The sequence below is a fragment of the Sarcophilus harrisii genome, chromosome 1 (genome assembly GCF_902635505.1).
Source record: "Sarcophilus harrisii chromosome 1, mSarHar1.11, whole genome shotgun sequence".
In the NCBI taxonomy this organism is placed as follows: domain Eukaryota; kingdom Metazoa; phylum Chordata; class Mammalia; order Dasyuromorphia; family Dasyuridae; genus Sarcophilus; species Sarcophilus harrisii.
The window spans coordinates 271,662,735-271,681,380 of NC_045426.1; the positions used below are offsets into that span (position 1 = coordinate 271,662,735).

The window sequence follows — 18,646 nt, forward strand, 5'->3', positions numbered from 1 at the left end:
GCACAGGATAGTGGGAAGGACCATTTTCCAAGCTTATGCCCATAGGGTATTGTCCAATAAGTAATCAGCCCTAAGTCCTTGAATCGACCTCAGTGCAAAGACTCAATAGTTTCAGCCCTCTACAATTTAGACCAGAAATACTTCAAGAAATATCTATAGAAGGAAACTTAAAATAAATTGAAAACTCACCTACCAAGCTCTCAGTATACCCCAGAGGGAAAAGAGAGCAAGAGAAGATTCTATGACTTATCAGGTCTATCAAAAAAGAGGGTATCACCACCATCAATAAGAACAGTCATAGCTGTGATGCTTACAGCAAGTAACTATTGAAGTTCAAAGCAATTGCAAATTGAGCAAATCAATGTGCTTCCTTTTTTTTTTTTTTTTTTTTTTTGTAATTGAAGGTTTTTATTTTCAAAATATATGCATGGATAATTTTTCAGCATTGACCCTTGCAAAACCTTGTGTTCCAATTTTTCCTCCCCTTCCCCCTACCCTCTCCCTTAGATGGCAAGTAATTCAATATATGTTAAACATGGTAAAAAATATATATGTAAATCAAATATAGGCATACATATTTATACAATTCTCTTGCTGCACAAGAAAAATCTGATTAAAAAGAAAGAAAAATGGGAAAGAAAATAAAATTCAAGCAAACAACAACAAAAGAAATGAAGATGCTATGTTGTGATCCACACAAAGTTTCCACAGTACTCTTTCCTACTCATAGATGGCTCTCTTCATTACAAGATCATTGGAACTGGCCTGAATTATCTCATTGTTGAGAACCACATCCATCAGAATTGATAATCATATAATCTTGTTGCTGTGTACAATGATCTCCTGGTTCTGCTTATTTTACTTAGCATCAGTTCATGTAAGTTTCTTGAGGATTCTCTGAAATCATCCTGTTGATTGTTTCTTATAGAACAAAAATATTCCATATCATTCATATATCATAAGTTATTCAGCCATTCTTCAACTCATGGGCATCCACTCAGGTTCCAATTTCTTGCCACTACAAAAAGGGCTGTCACAAACAGTTTTGCACAAGGAAAGTTTTTCCCTTTCCCTCCTTTAAGATCTCTTTGGGATATAAGCCCAGTTAAGAACATTGCTGGAGAAAAAGGGTATGCACAGTTTGACAGCCCTTTGAGCATAGTTGACTATAGAATATTTCTAACTTATTTTTATACTCAGAAGCAAAGTATATGGTATGAAAAGATGGGCTGAAACTAGAGCCAATTGTTAAATTTTCAATGTGAGTATTTATATCTTGAAAATCAGCAGAAGTTACAAATCAGGACTTGAGATAATGTTTTGTTGATTGCCTAGACTGGCGAAGGGAATGGAGAAAGTGTGAATGCTGTAGATTATTATTCAAATTATGTCCTGCATTTTCAGATAGAACATCCTGCCGACTGTATGAAGCCTTTTTAAAAATTTGTATATAGAATTCCTAAGAAGAAAAAAAAGCTTTATTGATGCAAATCCAAAACTATTCTGCAATTTATATTCTTGGTCAATAGGCAAAGGGTCTTGCCCAGGGTTGCACAGCCAGTCCTTATCAAAGACTAGCCTAGAACCCAAGTGTTCCTCTTGATTCACTACAACAAGTTTCCCCCTGCATGTGAAGTTTACAAATATGCTTGTTTACAGATACACACACATTCATTTATTCTGCATCATTCAGCTAATGTGGTTTCTGGTTCCTTTTGTTTCATAGAGCAACAAGTCAGGTTGTCTCCATCTTTTTGGGCCTCAGTTTTTTCATCTGTAAAATTAAATGATTAGATTAGATGATCTCTCAGATCCTCCCTTCTAACTCCAACTCAAATGCTTAATATGTATATTAAAATATATATATTTTAATGGTAACAAATTCTTGGAGCCAAAAAACTTGAATGCTGAGGAAAAACCTGTCTAATGATGGTATCAGATATCATGATAGGTCTAGCAAGGGGACCTTAAGTGTGACTAAAAAAGCAACTGCCTACATAAAAGACCATTCTTTTAAGAAAAGGGGTTTCGTGTGAGTGTGTTAAGGGGATGGTGACTTAAATGCCAAATCCAAGGAAAAGTCTACAGTGGCTTAGCAGCAGCTAAATAGGCCTGATCCACAACTAAAGGGGATTTTAGCTGGAACTCTTTGGTTGGTGTCCATGGAACTTAGGCATAAACCAAGAAATTAAAAAAAAAAAAAAAAAAAAAAAAAAAAAAAGACCAGCTGTTCATAGCATCCAGATAAAGAGAAAGGATACTGGATTGGGGATCAGAGGCCCTGAATTTTGGTTCATTTGTATGACTTTGAGGCAGCTACTTATTCTGTCTATGTTCAGTTTCCTCAGTTGTTAAATGATAGATTAAGACCAAATGATCTTGTTAAGTCTCTTACATATCCAAATTCTCTGATCCTGCTGTACTCAAAGAGTTAAGAAGCAGCTCAATTTGTTTTCCTCTTATTTCTTTTCTTAAGCAGTCTATTTCCTTTCTTTAAAAAAAAAAGCCTACATTGATGTAGTCTTTTACAAATTCTTTCTAAATATTATTTTATTTAATCTTTACCACAATCTTGGATGATAGGTGCTATTATTATCTCCATTTACAGATAGGAAAAATGAGGCAAACAAGTGGCACCCAGGATAACACTAGTAGTTATGAGGCTGGAATTTTAGTTCAACTATTCCTTACTCCAAAGGTGTGAGGTATTTATCCATTAGCAGCTGAGCTCTGTGAAAACTATGCCATTCTGACCATATCAATTGATCAACCTAATAACCATATCAGGTATCAGGTGCTAAAGGCTGACATTTTCCTCAGCTATTGGGAGGATTCCAAGCCATTCACCTGGTACCTTTTAGGCAATCTGAAAGTGCTTGGCTAATAGAGATTTGCTGAGGGTAAAAGGTTTTTTTGTTTGTTTGTTTGTTTGTTTTTAATAATAACTTTTTGTTTTCAAATACATACAAAGAGAGTTTTCAATATTCATCCTTACAAACTTTGTGTTACAAATTTTTCTCCCTCCTTCTCCCCAACCCTCTAGATGGCAAGTAATCCGATATATGTTAAAAATGTGCAATTCTTTTATACATATTTACACATTTATCATGCTTCACACAAAAAAAATCAGATTAAAAAGGGGAAAAAAGAGGAAAATAAACAAGCAAATAACAACAAAAGTAAAAAATACTATATTCTCATCCACATTTACTCTCTACAGTTCTCTCTGGGTGCAGATGGTTCTCTCCATCACAAGTCTATTGGAATTGGCCTGAATCACCTCATTGTTGAAGAGAGCCAAGTCCATCACAGTTGATCATCACATTATCTTGGTTCTACTTACTTCAGTTAGCATCAGTTTATATAAATCTCTTCAGGTCTTTCTGAAATCATCCTGCTGATCACATGTCTATAAATAGTTTTAATTTCTTCTGAAAATTGTTCATATCCTTTGACCATTTATCTATTGGAGAATGGCTTATATTCTTATAAAATTGAGTCAATTCTCTATTTATTTTAGAAATAAGGCCTTTATCAGAACCCTTGGATATAAAATTTTTTTCCCCAGTTTTTGCTTCCCTTCTCAGATTCCACATTTTCTTGGAAACAGAAGCAGCAGTCCTACTTTCCCACTGCCAAAAAGAACTACACTTCCTTCTTCTCCTAGAGGGATTTTGTGGACCCACAGCTTGTGCTCATTGCACTTACCCCAATTCTCTGCCTGAGCCAAGTGTTCTCAATGAGACTCAGATGTCATGATGAGTCTAGGCACCACCTGTGGGAGATGGGGTGGAGGAGCAGGAGGAGATCTTGCATGCGCACAGCCTTCCCTACATAAATTCAGGCTTGTGAGCTGAGCCTTCACGGTTTTCTGTGAACAATGGGGAGAAGGGTCTCTGGAGTTGGGCTGAATAGGTCCCCTAAAGGGACGTGGTGAGTGTGGATTCTCAACTTGTGGTTTGTGGATGGATTTTATGAGGTTTATGACCTTGGATGTGGGGGGAAACAAACCAAACCCAAGCACATTGATGCTTCTATCAATCCTGGGTTTCCTTTGTAATCCATTGTATTTTTATTTTATGCATTTCACATTCTCTTTCTGGGAAAGGATTCATAGCTTTCAATAGGACTGCTAAAAGGGTCCATGATGGATGACTTAAGTGAATAAGGCCCAGATGCTCCTAAGCTAAAACTTCTCTCCTTTCTTTATAGCCTAGGCCCACAATTTCCCTGGCTCTTGGTCCTTGGGATTCTGGTAACCTCTGTAGTTGCTGGTAACTTCTCAACTACCAGCTTCCCAGGTATGTTGGCTGCTCTTTTTCCTACCACTTTATTAGTGGAGTTAGTAAGCCTAAGGATAGATAAAACAATACCCTTTACTCTTCCTCCTATGACTAGTAGAAATTGACTCCCCCCCCCCCCCCGCCCCAAAACAAAACCTGAAAATGGGGAAGAAACAGACGTGTTAATCATTTCCTTTTGGTTTCTAGGCACAGTCACTTGCTATGATAATGAAATGAAGATTGGATTTCCCAAAGATTTTGACAGCAAGTCTTGGCAAGCATACCTAGTTGGTAGGTCTTGCTGGCTAGCTAATTGGACTTGCCTTACTTTCAGCTCTTGATTCAGGCTCATCAAAATTGAACTTCTAACATTATTTTGGTGTTTACTGCATGCTATGATACAAAGATGGGAAATAAGTCTTAACCTGAATACTTCAGTAGTTTGTAGCAGCTGAAATATTTGCAGGATAGAGCTGTCTCTATAAAGCTGGGGAAGGTTGGGAATAGGGAAGCTGGCTCCCACAGTAGAGATGCCCCTTAATGACTTCCCTAAAAGGGATAATTGATTCAGCAAGCCTCCATGTGCTTTGCCTCTGGGTTTGACTCTAAAAAGAGAAAATTGCACACTGATTAATCAACTTAAGAAAACATTTGGATTGGGGGTCTTTTTTTGTAGGGCAAATTCTATGTTGAGTATTAACTTTGGTTAGATGTTTTACTAAAACTTCTGTGGCACTCTGGGATTTTGATTGCCTCTCTTCTTCCTCTAGATTCCTTTGGTAACAAAATCTTTAATTGTACTCATATCATGAACTCAAATAACCTCACCTTGAAAGCCATGTATAAGAATTGTGCTGAAATGGTGGTAAGTATTTTACTTCTCTTCATCCCCCTTTTTTTGAGGGAAAAACTGAAGTTATTTCCGAGTGGCAAGGATATTTTTGTGGTAAACAGCAAATCAATAAACTATGAAAACAGATGTCTGAACAAACATTACAGGTGGTAGAGAAAAAGCTATTATCTCCTAATAGGCATTCTAATAGATTAGGCCAGTGATATACTGCCAATAGTTAATACTGTGACTTATTAGTGATTATTACTAAAACTGAGGAAGCATTGGAAACCAAGTATTAAAGATATCTAGGCTACAAGCCACTCTTAAAAAAACTGAATATTGTGCCAAGCAAACTGACTAGTAGTAGGTTTGGTATAATGGTTTTAATTCTTCCATTTACTGAGACTGAGCAATTCAATTTCATTTCTGAGTCTCTTGTCTGCAAAATAAAGGTGTTAAATCGAATGACGCAGGTCATTCTGTATTTACAACTTTAAATAGGAAGGGCAAGTATTTCATTTTTACAGATTAAGAAACTGACCCAGAACTTCTTCTAAAAGTTACGCAACTAATAAATGACAGATCTCATGAATCAAATAACAATTTATGAAATTGGATATATCTTAATTGGTTAAAAAAATAAATAATTTGAGGGATTTGGAAATGAAACTGACAACAAGTAGATACAAAATAACATGCCTTTCTCTCCCCCTTCCCCCTGCTTCCTCAAAGTAACCAAAGGAAAAGAAGTTTTCAGATTTCATAGAAGTCTGGGAGATAGTGTTAGGCAGATATCAAAGGTATCAGGCATGGCTTGGAGAGTGAGATAGAATTCTTAAACTGGTGGGGATATGTATTCCTTACTTGAATAACAAATATGAAGATGGAACTGCAGTTCTAGCTTTCTTTATCTAAATTAAGAATCCCAAAATATACTTAGTAATCTCATTAGAGAAGGAAAAACATACCCTGTAAACTTAGTGGCTCGGGAGGTCTGTCAATCTCCTGAGACTATCTGAAAAGGCTTGCTTGTTCACTCCTAACTTTTAAAATGAATATCCCCTCATGTGAAGGTGATGTAGTGAGTGCAGGCCTGAGACGTCAAAATTTTTTTTGACACAAGAATTATTATAGCAGACACAACTGTCTTGTATTCTTTTTCCAGCATGGTATGTATCAAGTGAACCTCAAATTCCTGCCCAATGGTACTATGAACCACCAGGTTGTAACCTACCAGCTCAGCTGTCCTGCACCTCAAGCTGATGAAGTTATAGGTGAAACTTCAGCAGCCACAAACTGTACCAAGGAGTTCATGTCTGTGAGTATAACATGATCATACTTCTAAGCTTTTTGCTTTCAAAGGATCCTTTGACTTTTGGCTTTCTTTATACATGCTTAGATGCGTAGTCCAAGCAACCTTTCATTTATTTTGTTTTGGAATACTGTTAATCACTACTAGATAGTAAGCTCCTTGAAGGCAGGAATTGTGCTTCCATACTATTTACAACTTCATATATAGATGTGAACTAGAAACGCTTCCTCAGTGTCAGAATATAGCTATTCATCTGAGCCTACTGTTGAGGCCAGGTACCATGTTCTTAAAAACCCACCAGGAGAACTTAGTATAGCCTACAAAATAATATATCAAGGATGAGGACATTTACTTGCCTATCCGCCAGGATTGTGAAGATCAAATGAGATGATATATAGGTAAAATGCTTTGCCAAGTAATATATAAATATTATTCCTATAAATAATAGCTATTCAGGACAAAGGCTAATTGGTGTTAGAGGATCAATAATAATTTGGAACATCTTTTCATATGGGTAGTAATAGTTTCAATTTTATCTGAAAATTGTCTGGTCATATCCTTTGACAATTTATCAATTTGGAGAATGGCTTGATTTCTTATAAATTAGTCAATTTTCTACATATTTTAGAAATGAGGCATTTAACAGAACCTTTAACTAAAGATGTTTTCCCAGTTTATTGCTTCCCTTCTAATCTTGTCTGCACAAGTGTTTTGTTGTTGGGGTTTTTTTTAACTTGATCTATTTTGTGATCAATAATCTCTAGTTCCTTTGGTTACAAACTCCTCCTTCCTCCACAGGCCTGAGAAGTAAACTATCCTCTGTTCTTCTAGTTTATTAATAATCTTTCTTTATGCCTAGATCATGAGCCCATTTTGATCTTATCTTGGTGTACAGTGTTAAGTGTGGGTCAATGCCTAGTTTCTGCCATACTAATTTCCAATTTTCCCACCAGTCTTTGTCAAATAGTGAATTCTTATCCCGAAAGCTGGGGGCCTTGGGTTTGTCAAATGCTAGATTGCTATAGTTATGGACTTTTGTCCTGTGAACCTAGCCTATTCCACTGATCAACTAGTCTATTTCTTGGCCAATATCAAATGGTTTTGGCGACTGCTGCTTTATAATATAGTTTTAGATCAGGCTACCTTCATTCGACTCCCTCCCCCTTCCCCCCCCATCTCATTGCTGGAGCTAGCATTTATAATACAATATTGAATAGTAATGGTGATAGTGGGCAATCTTGTCTCACTCCTGATTTTTGAGAATGGTTCCAGCTTATCACCATTACATGTGATGCTTACTGATGGTTTTTAAGTAGATGCTACTTCTTTTTTAAGGTAAAGTCCATTTATTCCTATGCTCTCTAGTGTTTTTAATAGGAATGAGTATGGATTTTATCAAATGCTTTTTCTGCATCTATTGATGATATAGTTTTTAATTTGATTGATATAGTCTATTATGTTAATAGATTTCCTAATATTGAACCAGCCCTGCATTCCTGGTATAAATCCTACTTGGTCATAGTATATTATGCTGGGGGTGATTTTTCTGTAATCTTTTTCTTAATATTTTAAGACTTTTGCATCAATAGTCATTAGGGAGATTGGTCTAAAATTTTTTTCTGTTTTCATCCTACCTGGTAAAACTCCTTCATTCCCTATTTTCTCAAATAGTTTGAGTTGGAGTTAATTGTTTTTGCTTTGAGAGTTTAAGATGACTCTTTACCTACAAGACCAAGTTCTAAAGTCCAATATTAATAAATATTAGCATCAAATATGTATACCTAACTTTACAGATTAGAAAGCCAGGGTACAGAAAAACTCACTGATTTAAGTTCTATTAACTTGTTACCAAGTCAGACTCCAGGTCTTCTAGTTCTCAACCTAATGTTCTTTTTTTCCCCACCCTCTCATACCACATCTTCATCTTGGGAATTGACCTTATTCTTATAGGTGTAATGAGGAGGATTTTTTCCCCCCCTAATGAAACATATTAGACTTGGAGCCAAGAATAACTGGATTCAATTTCTGTCCATCATACTTACTAGCCAGGAAAATTTAGGCAAATTTTCATTTCTAAACTTCATCTGTATAAGGGTGGTAATAACTTAGTTCCTACTTTAGAGTTGTATGGATCAAATGAAAAATATATACAATGCTTTGTATCACTTAAACTATTTAAGTTTCATACCATATATACTTTAGAAGCTAAAGTGATTTTTTTTTTTCCTTTCAGGTTTCATTTTCACAGATACTACCCAGTTTTGATGATGAGATTATGGTATGAGGTTTTTTTTTTGTGTGTGTATATGTAAGGACTTCGAGTTTGCATTTCTCTGCTTTTGGGTATTGGCTTATTTAAAAGAATTCTATGGATAAAGCATCATTTAAACTCAAGTTTTAGAGGTATGATTAAACTCTTAGGTACCAATATCTAAGCAGGTTTTTTCCCTCCCCTATTTCAGGATAAGGAACCTCAGGTATCTTGGACTCTCATTGTGGGTGAGAGCCCCAGAATGCAAAGGCTTACACTTCAGGAAGCCATGCAACAGGGCTACAGTTTTATTATTGACAACAGCAAGATCATCTTGCGGGTTTCCTTTGATGCTGTTGGAGTCTCCCACTATGAGGTAGGCGAGTCTTTTTTTTTTTTTTTTTTTTTTTTTTTTAAAAGATTCACAAGAAGATATTAGAATTTGTCTTTCTGCAACTTTTTGTTTCTTTAGATCTGGATCTGTGACTTCCTATTGAGAACTATAGGGATATAAACTTACAGATGTGCAGTGAAGATAATCAATTCACCTCTTATGCTAGAATTTGGAACTCTATGTAACTTACCTGTTGCCAAATGGCTTCAGTCAGGATTTAAAACGGGCCTTTCTGATTCAAAAGGTTGACCCTTGCCCATCATAACACTGGTATTCATCATATCTTACAGCTATAATGAAGGCATATTGCCTTGCTCATGTTTTGAAGGCCAAATATTCACTTAATTAATTAATACCTTTAACTTCTGCCTACTATGATTAGTGTTCTTTAGCAATAGAATTTGTGGTCAGGTAATGTTTTTGTGCTTATTCAACTATTTTCTAAAATGTGTAATGAGATTAGTTCCTTCATACAAAAAGTAACAGGTATTTGGTTTTACCTACAGAGAAATATCAAAATGGTGGATTTATATAATCCAAACTGCACTGTATCTGCATATTGACTAATTGATGCTATAATAGAATGTCAACTTGAATTCAACTTTTTTTTATATACACAGCAAGAAAACAATCACCTGTATACTGTGGCTCTTGAGCTTACCTATGGGCCTCCTGAACAAAGGCTTATTCTTTCATCCCGAATGATTTGCATTTTAGGTGAGATTATTGTGAGTTAAAAAAAAAATGATTTTTTGATGAAAGAATTGTTTAATTATTGATATAAGCAATATTGATCTTTCAGGTCCAGCCACCTGTAATTCAACACATATGACTCTTATTATACCAGAGTTTCCAGGGGCATTGATAGCCATAAACATAGACAATCATAATGTCCCCATGAATATGTCAAAGACCAGTGGCATTGCTGTAGAGTCAAGAAATGGCTCAAGGCTACACTTCAACAAAAGGATTCTGAAATCTAAAGTAAGTTTGTATTTTTTGAATGATTTCACATGTATAACTGAGTTCTTTGCCTTTTTTAAGGAGTAAGAAGGAAGGAATTTAGAGCTTTTTTTTTTAAATTTTAAACTTTAAAAATTAGGATAGTTTAAAAAATTATAACTTGGCTTGTACTTTTCAAAAAAGGGAATAAATATACTACTTTACTGGTGACTTGAAGGAATTTGGACCTCCCTCATTAAAGAGATTAGACTGTCTACATGTAAAGTCATGTACAATCTGAATCCCAAGAAGCTACTAGGTTGACTACCTAATTTCCTATGTCTTTCATTATACCAGAAAGCTATTACTATATGCAAGACTTGTTCACTAAATGAATTTTCCTAGTAACCTAAGGTCATATACTGTTTACCTTCTTCCTCCCCCACCCCAAGTAGTAACTCTTCCACTTTTTTCTACTCTTAATGGAAATCCATTTAAAATTTGCTTTTAAGGGAAATCTCTTCTTGAAAATTTGTGCACTACTACCAATATTCTTATGGAGATATAGTACAAAGAGCACACTAGAATTCCTTATGGGATCACCTATGTCTAGTATGAGTAAAGACTGAAGGATGTAGGGACCTATAGTATGCTTTGATCACTTAGTCAATAGGCATTTCTTACCAGTACCCTCCAGTCATTTGTATTTGTTTATCATGCAAATCTGGGTAAAGATCCAAGAGGGATTTTGCCTCTTTTGGAATAGTGACAGGTTTTTGATAATCATTTCCAGAATGCATCTTTCCAGAATGTTCAAGATGGGATGGTCCTTTAGAGATTATTTTCATTTAAGATGAGAAATGAACTATTAAGCCAGTAAAATGAGATGCCAGGTATAGAGGGCTGCGGATTGTGGGGGAACTCTGGGTTAGGTATAAGACCCTTCAGCCCAGAGGGAACCTACTGACAACGTCTGGTTTGGCTCTCTAATTTCCCTAAGGAGAAGTCAAGGAGGGCATGACCACCTGTGTTCTACTTGAAGCAAGGGATGCATTTACATATCAATAAGAGTGCTTATAGTTAGCACTTGGGTTTGCTGTGGTGATATAATGCTACTATAGTTAGTACTTGCTCAGTGTGATAATGAAATGGTTCTCTAGTTGGCACATGATCAGTGTACTGTAATGATGTAATCATACTGAGGTATTTAAGGGCTGAGAGGACTTGAAATAAATGGACTCCATCTTTGACTATCCTTGTGAGTCTCCTGCCTCACTCCCTCCACTAAGACCCAAGGATTCAGGCTGGTCCCAAAATCCTCCAGAGAGCTAGTCTGGAGCCCCCAGTGTGGGGGGGGGCTCTAGAAAGTACCCTACAGCCAAAGTCATAACTAATATTATTTGAGGCAGAAATTAAAGCTGAGACTTCTTGCTCCCAAATCTGATGCCTGTTCTAGTATCTCAAGCTTGTATTTCTTGGTCCCCAGATGAGTGTGGTGGTTTGGTGTGAAAGGAAAGCACGTTGTTTACCTGCTTCTTATAGTATCTCATATTTGATCTTGATTAGGACTTAGAATAACGAGATCATTGTACTAAGAAATAATTCCTGCCCTCAAACCTCTAGATCTAAAGAAATAAAGTACCTTGACCTGGTAACGAAATAGAGATACTAAAAGCACATCTATGAACATCCTGAGGGTTGCTTTCAGTGATGACCTCTGGTATCTCATACTAGTTAAATTTTCTATTTTTCAGATGTCTGAGTCAGGTATTCAGTTTTACTTACCTTCAGTAAAGCTGACTTTTCAGTATTCTGGGGAGATGGTATCTGTGATCCTCTATCCTGAGTCTTGTGAGTCGCCAGTTTCAGTAGGTAAGGACAATATTTGACTTTGTGTGTGTGTGTTTTTTTGTTTTTTTTGTTTTTTTTTTTTTGCTATGTGTTCTCACCATTCTGACCACAGGAGTCTCTTTAATTAAAGCTTTTTATTTACAAAACATATAAATGGGTAAGTTGTCAACCTTGACCCTTGCAAAAAATCTTCTGTTCAATTTTTCCCCTCCCTTTTCCCCTTCCCCCTCCCCTAGATCTAACCATACCAGTCTTTATGTTAGTTGTTGTTAGTGAGTTATATAGTTAGAGTTGCCTAGAATTAAAGGATTCTGTCAAAGTAGTCAGACTATTCGAAGTTTTAAAGCAGCATTTTCTAGTAACTGTCCCATTAGGAAGAAATGAAAGGATGAAGCATTTACAAAGTTCCAGCCACTGTGCTAAGCACTTTGTAATTCTCATTTGATCTTTACAACAGTCTTTCGGGAGGGGTGGGGTAGGTATTCCCATTTTATTTTTATTTTTTTTTTTTTTTTGAGAAAACTGAGGCTATATTATGACTTGCATAAACATACTAGATTTGAGTAGTTTCTGATTCCAGGTCCAGTGCTAAATTAGTGGCTTAAAGATTATTTGATAAACGATATTTTTCTTCTATAAACGATAGTTGTTGATGGCACATGTACCCCAGACGGCTTTATGAACTTCGAAGTCTACAGCCACCAAACAAAGCCAGCCTTGAACCTGGACACTCTCCAAGTGAGAGATACAGCCTGCCAGCGGGCCTTTAAGGATCCCTCTCAAGAGATGGTTCGATTTCATATACCCTTGAATGGGTGTGGAACAAGAGCAAAGGTTAGTGATGTGGGGGAGGGTAAGAGGTTGAAACCTACCTCTCCTCAAGTTAACCAGTTACTAATGAACTCGTCCTTAATGTCCTGAAGTTTGAAGGAGACCAAGTAATCTATGAAAACGAAATACATGCTCTTTGGGCAGATCTCCCCCCAAGCAAAATTATTAGAGACAGTGAATTCAGGTAAGAGGCTTTTGGCTCAGTAAACATTCCTTCTTGGTCAGTTAAATCAAAATTTTCAATCTAGAAACACTTACCTTTGCATCTTCCCTTCCCACACTCATCCTGATAGTCTGACAGTGAGATGCTACTATACCAGCACTGACATCTTAGTCAGAATGAATATCAGTAATCCTCCTTCTCCAGTGGCTTCAGTGAAACCAGGACCACTTTCCTTAATCCTACAAATCTATCCAGGTAAGAGTTAATATATATGTACTTCTGAGAACCATAATTTATATTGTACCTTAATTCTCCAAGATAAGAACAATGTCCTTTTGTTGGGTCACTCTTCTATAACCTTTGTATATTTCAATTCAATTCTAACTCTGTTTTATAGACTATGATCATAGTTATTCTTGAACAGTGGTTGTCGGTGGTTTCTATTCCATTTTTCTGGTCTATTTTACACTATTCTAATAGGACATTATTAATATTTTTATGGTGTGTCTATTTGTAAAGCAATTCATATTTTTGTTATGAGTGTTAGAGGCAGCTGGAATGGCAATGGCTTGAAATCAAGAAAGGATCAAAGTTCAAATGGGGCCTCACGCTTTCAGCTGTGTAGCTGTAAGCAACTCATTTAAGTGGTTTCCTTGATTATAAAAATGAAGATCACAATAGCACTTGCTGCTTTGAATTTTTATGAAGCTCAAATGAGAATATTTATAAAGTTTAATACAGTGCCTGATGCATAAGTACATGCCTATTCCTTTCTCTTCCCCGCTCTATTATCCTATTTTATAGATAGGAAAAACTAAATCTAAGTGATCTGGCCGGGGTCACAAAGCTAATAAATATTTATAAATGAATTTGGGTCTTCCTGAATCTCCAATAGAACTCTACTACTTGGCTCCCTAATTTCTATTCTAGTCTTAAAACTATTCAAATAATCTAAAGGAAGTTTTCCCTTTCCTAGATAAGACTTATCTCCATCCTTATAAGGATGATCAGTACCCTATAGTAAAATACCTGCGTCAACCAATTTATATGGAAGTTCAAGTTCTAAACAGAAATGATCCAAACATCAAACTTGTCTTGGATGACTGCTGGGCAACAGCATCAGTGGACCCTGCCTCTCTTCCACGATGGAATGTGATTGTGGATGGGTAAGCCTACCTTTAAGCTAATCTGTTCTTGGGTATAGAACTCTGATGCTTAAATTAACAAACTATATATGGAATAGTGCAAAGTCAGTTGAGTTCATGAGGAAAAATGAAGTTGGACTGCCTCTTTAAAATGAATAAAAATATCATTTATTAGGCTTGTGTCTTGAGCCTTAAGAACAAACAAAACAAATGGTCTCGGAACAAGGAGCTTACATTATGTTAGACAATACATAAGGAAATAATGGCAAGGAAAATTTTCCTCTAGAAAACTACAGAAATAGTGAGGCTATAGGGAGGAATCACAATGACAATTCATGTAGGAACTGTCAGTTAAATGTGATCATGGTTCATACCAGAACTAGGAAATAAGGAAATAAGAGAGAAATAATTTACTGATAAGGATGCTGTAGATAAGTGTGGGTAGGGGAAGGAGGGAATGGAACAAAGCCTGGTTAAGCCTTTCCTAAAATAATGGGTTATGAAAAATGTCCCAGGACAGTGTTTCTAAAGTATAGCTTCTGAAATGGGTAGCAACTATTGAGGAGGCTCCCTGAACTGATCCAAGTTTGGGGATAGTGATGAGCATTAAACTGACTTATTTCAAGCATTTTCCCCCTTGAATCCAAGAGCATGCTCAAAGTTGGCATCTTAATGTCTAAACAGCAGTGGAAACCAGAGTTTGTGATATGCCTGGACCATTTTTTTTTAATTTAATAGCCTTTTATTTACAGGTTATATGTATGGGTAACTTTACAGCATTAACAATTGCCAAACCTCTTGTTCCAATTTTTTACCTCTTACCCCCCCACCCCCTCCCCCAGATGGCAGGATGACCAATAGATGTTAAATATATTAAGGGACCATCATTTTTAATGCTTATTGAAAAACCAAAATTGTATCTAGGAGTTCAGGTGGAATATAGCAATTCCAGTGGTATTGAGTCCAAATAGAAATGGGTGTACTTAATTCATATGTAAGGATCTCCAGGTCTCATTACTGACTTAGTTTTAAAATAACATCCATATTTTATTTTGTTTAATGTTTTGATTACTTTGGCTCAAATTGTACCAGAGACCTTGTGTTTAAGTCAAATCGTGATGTGTCTTGCCTCCTAGCTGTGATTATATACTGGACAATTACCGTACAAAATTCCACGATGTAGGTTCTTTGAACTATTCTAATCACTACCAAAGGTTCGAAGTGACAACTTTTGCCTTCGTATCTCGGGGCCAAGCTCTCTCTAACCTGGTAAGTGATGCGAGTTGCCTCAGCCCTCCTAGGAGATAGAGCTAAGCCTAGCTTAGGCTAAGATCCTTTCCCTTGTTCATTTATGTCTTTTAGATCTATTTCCACTGCAGTGTCTTGCTCTGTGATCGGTTCTATCCAGATTCTCCTTTGTGTTCAGTGACTTGTCCCGCATCATCTAGGATGAAAAGAGGTAAATATTTAAAAGGTTTAAGCCTTGCCCTACTTCTAAGAGTCAAGAATTTGTGCTGTTCCTTGATCATTAATGGTGACTAAGCTTTCATATAAGCTGTTCCCGATTGAGACTAACGAAAAATCTGACATGGTTTCTGGATAATCAACTTATTTAATTGGGCTAGTAGTTAAATCAATGTCAGTGGTTCTTTCCAAAACCAAAGAACCCACATGGAATATACAGGTTTAAATATTTTTAAAATGTTTAATATTTAAGTGTCTTTGGGAAGGAGGAATAAGTTTTCCCTGTGGTAGAATTAACAACTAATAAGGGTGTGAATATTGAAGAGGGGCTTCTTCTAAAGAAGAATTGGGGGAAGCAGGAAACCATGATCTTGTACAGAATCCTTTCCTCCCAAGTTTTTCCACCTCTAACAATCCCAATAAAAGGATCTATTTTCCATCAATACTGGCCCTCTATACCAGAGTTAAAACAATGGTTGGGGTTACAAGAAGAATATCACCTAGATAAAATGGTCTGGGTATAACGAATTTTTGGGTAAGGAAAGAAATCTCCTTGAGAGGCTAAGTTTTGGAACTCTTAGAAATGCCTTAGTGTGTGTTTTTTTTTTTTTTAAACACTTGTTCTCAAACCCACATTTCAATTACTAATAGATGATCATGATTATAGTAAACATATGCATATTTTTTCTCTCTCAGATATTATTACAGAGAAGTCTACAATAACTAGTCTTCCTGGACCTGTCATCTTGTTATCAGATCAGGCCCCCTCATTTAGAGGTATGGCACAAGGCTTTTGTGGAAATACACATTTTTATTTACTTAGGTTATTTAACTTTAGGTTCAAATATTGTCTTGGGCTCAAATTCCTAAATCAGTTTAACTTTTTTTTTAAAGCACTCATCCAAGTTTCATCCTTCAGCACTAGATTCTTATTAGCAAGTGAAAACTTAAATGAGAAGACTGATTCAATTAAGCCTTTTGATACTATATTGAAATTGTCCAAACTCATCATTAATTGTGATTAAGACTAATAGTACTATTTTGTCATGAAAACTTTAAAGGATGATGACGTTAACTTTAAATGTACATATGACTTAAATCTTACTATTGAAATTTTCCTTTGCCTTTTAGGACCTACGGACACTAAAGGGCCTTGGTATGAAGGAACAAGTATTGCTCTTCAAGTAGGGTCTATTATAATAGCAGAGATATTTGTTGTGGCAGTAATTTGTCTAGTTAAATGCATACCAAGCAGGACAAAGAGATCCGAGTTAACAAATGAGCTTGCTTAATAAAGTCATCCAAGTAATAGTTTTGTCTCATTTCTTGAGAGTGAAGGTAATTGTATTTAGGGTTATGGTTGATTCTCTTTCAAAAATTCCCTATATTCATTCTGGAGATAACTTAAAACTTGTATTTAATTTTTATTATACTTCTACTAGAAAAAAGTAGCATATGTTATAGGAGTTTAACTGGAGAAAGGCTCTTTAAATGTGCTTTGTGTGTATCACTAAGTAGATCTGGATCAAATTCAGTCTCAGTAATTTAAGAATACTATGTTCTGTGACTTAATACACACACCTATCCCCACCTCTCACTCCTTTGTTGAAAACTAATCCTTTCCTCCAGCCATGATTGGGTTGGTAATGGTTTATTATAGGGTAGACATTAACTGAACTGGTTAGTCTAAGGAATTTTTTTTTGCATGTCCAGCATATCAAGACCCTTAAAATCCACTAAAATACTCAAATTATTTCTTATACCTCTATCTTGGACCTGTGAAATTAAAAAAAAAAAAAAAAAAAAAAAAAAAGCCCAAGTCATTTACCCAATGGCAACTTTTCTTAATGGTAAGTTTAGGCAACTGAGAACCTAGTATTCTAGCTTATTTCTTTGTATCTTAAATGTGTTGACTGCTTCTCCTTGTTTTGTGCCATCTGCTACTTGCTAAGCTTGCCAACCTCCTTTCCTCCCCTTCCCTTCCCCCCCCAACTCTTGACTCTTTAGTATTCTCCTAAATAACTTCCTCCCAGGAGGATTATGGAAAGAGTAGGTTGGCAAATTGCAAACTCTCAAAGTGGCACAAAAATTTGTGCCTCAGTGTGAATATAGACTAGTGTAAGATTAAGAGAACTTGGGATGCACAGGAGTCTTCTAGTAAGTACAACCCAAGAAGATCTGAAGAAAGACCCCAGTGCAGGGATTAGCCTACTTGAATTCAGACACCTGTGAGTAATCTCTGCAGAAGCATCAAAAGGGGAACCTTGAGGCTAGCTTGATTTGGCTGGGAGTATCAGCAGAAACCACAGAAACTTTCACCTTCTGGACAGTTTGAGGAGTCTGGAGTCTGAGTCCCAGAAGACTGAGGGAACCTCAGTTGATTAGGCCCAATTGTGCTGCTGAGATGTGGCTCTGAATGAGAAGTTACCAGCACACCAAGAGTGCAGAGGCAGTGGGCAGGGATGATACAGGCACTTGTGAGAGGGTGGAGCTCTTAGTTTGGAGTTCCAGGAGACAAGTGAAGCTAGATGTACCATGCCTCTTGCTCCACAATTAGAGGTACTGACACTAATACTTCTCATTAAAAAAAAAAACAAACAAACAAACAAAAACTGGCAAAGATCCCAATCATGGAAAAACTCCCTAGGGAAAGGGGGAAGACCAGGGTTCATGTTAATAGAACACAAGTGAAAAATCCCACCCTAAAGAGTAGGGTGAAATGGCCCCCTGTCCAAAAAAACTTGTAAAATTCAAAAAAAGAATTTTAAAATCTGAGACAATGAGGGGGGGAAAAAACTAAAAATAAATAAATACATGAAAATAAAAAACATCCAAGAAAAATAAGATTAAGTGGGGGAAAAAAGTTAACCAACTAAAAAAGGAGATGGTCTCAAAGATAAAAATAACTTGAAAAATTAGAATTGGGCAAGAGGAAGCCAGTAAAGTTATAAAGGCTAAGAAATAAAACATTATAAAGACTGAAATTAAAACAGAATGTGAAATCTTATAAGAAAAATGAGGAATCTGGAGAACAGATCAAGAAGAGGAAAAATATAATAATAATTGGTTTGCCTGAAAGTTCTGACCAAAAAAGAACCGTGACACAATAATGCAAGAAATAATCAAGAAAATTGTCCTGGAGTGAAAGAAGTGAGGGGAGAGTAGAAATAGAAAA

At 36.2% G+C, this 18,646-nt stretch overlaps 1 protein-coding gene across 2 annotated transcripts; it reads left to right on the top strand.

Moving 5' to 3' along the window:
• Positions 1 to 3,820: 3,820 nt before the first annotated feature.
• On the top strand, positions 3,821 to 16,782 carry ZP2 (zona pellucida glycoprotein 2). 2 transcript variants are annotated; one of them, XM_003763031.3, is made up of 18 exons: positions 3,821 to 3,933; positions 4,213 to 4,301; positions 4,491 to 4,574; positions 5,054 to 5,148; positions 6,284 to 6,436; positions 8,664 to 8,708; positions 8,893 to 9,057; positions 9,696 to 9,792; positions 9,878 to 10,059; positions 11,772 to 11,889; positions 12,515 to 12,702; positions 12,792 to 12,883; positions 12,993 to 13,117; positions 13,839 to 14,028; positions 15,144 to 15,276; positions 15,370 to 15,466; positions 16,168 to 16,248; positions 16,603 to 16,782. In XM_003763031.3, the coding sequence occupies exons 1-18, from the start codon at positions 3,881 to 3,883 to the stop codon at positions 16,761 to 16,763; spliced, it is 2,148 nt and encodes a 715-aa protein (XP_003763079.1). In that variant the 5' UTR covers positions 3,821 to 3,880; the 3' UTR covers positions 16,764 to 16,782. The 2 variants fall into 2 exon arrangements, with proteins under 2 accessions (XP_003763079.1, XP_031798112.1); XM_031942252.1 differs by lacking the exon at positions 4,491 to 4,574 and having other exon boundaries at positions 3,848 to 3,933.
• Positions 16,783 to 18,646: the final 1,864 nt, after the last annotated feature.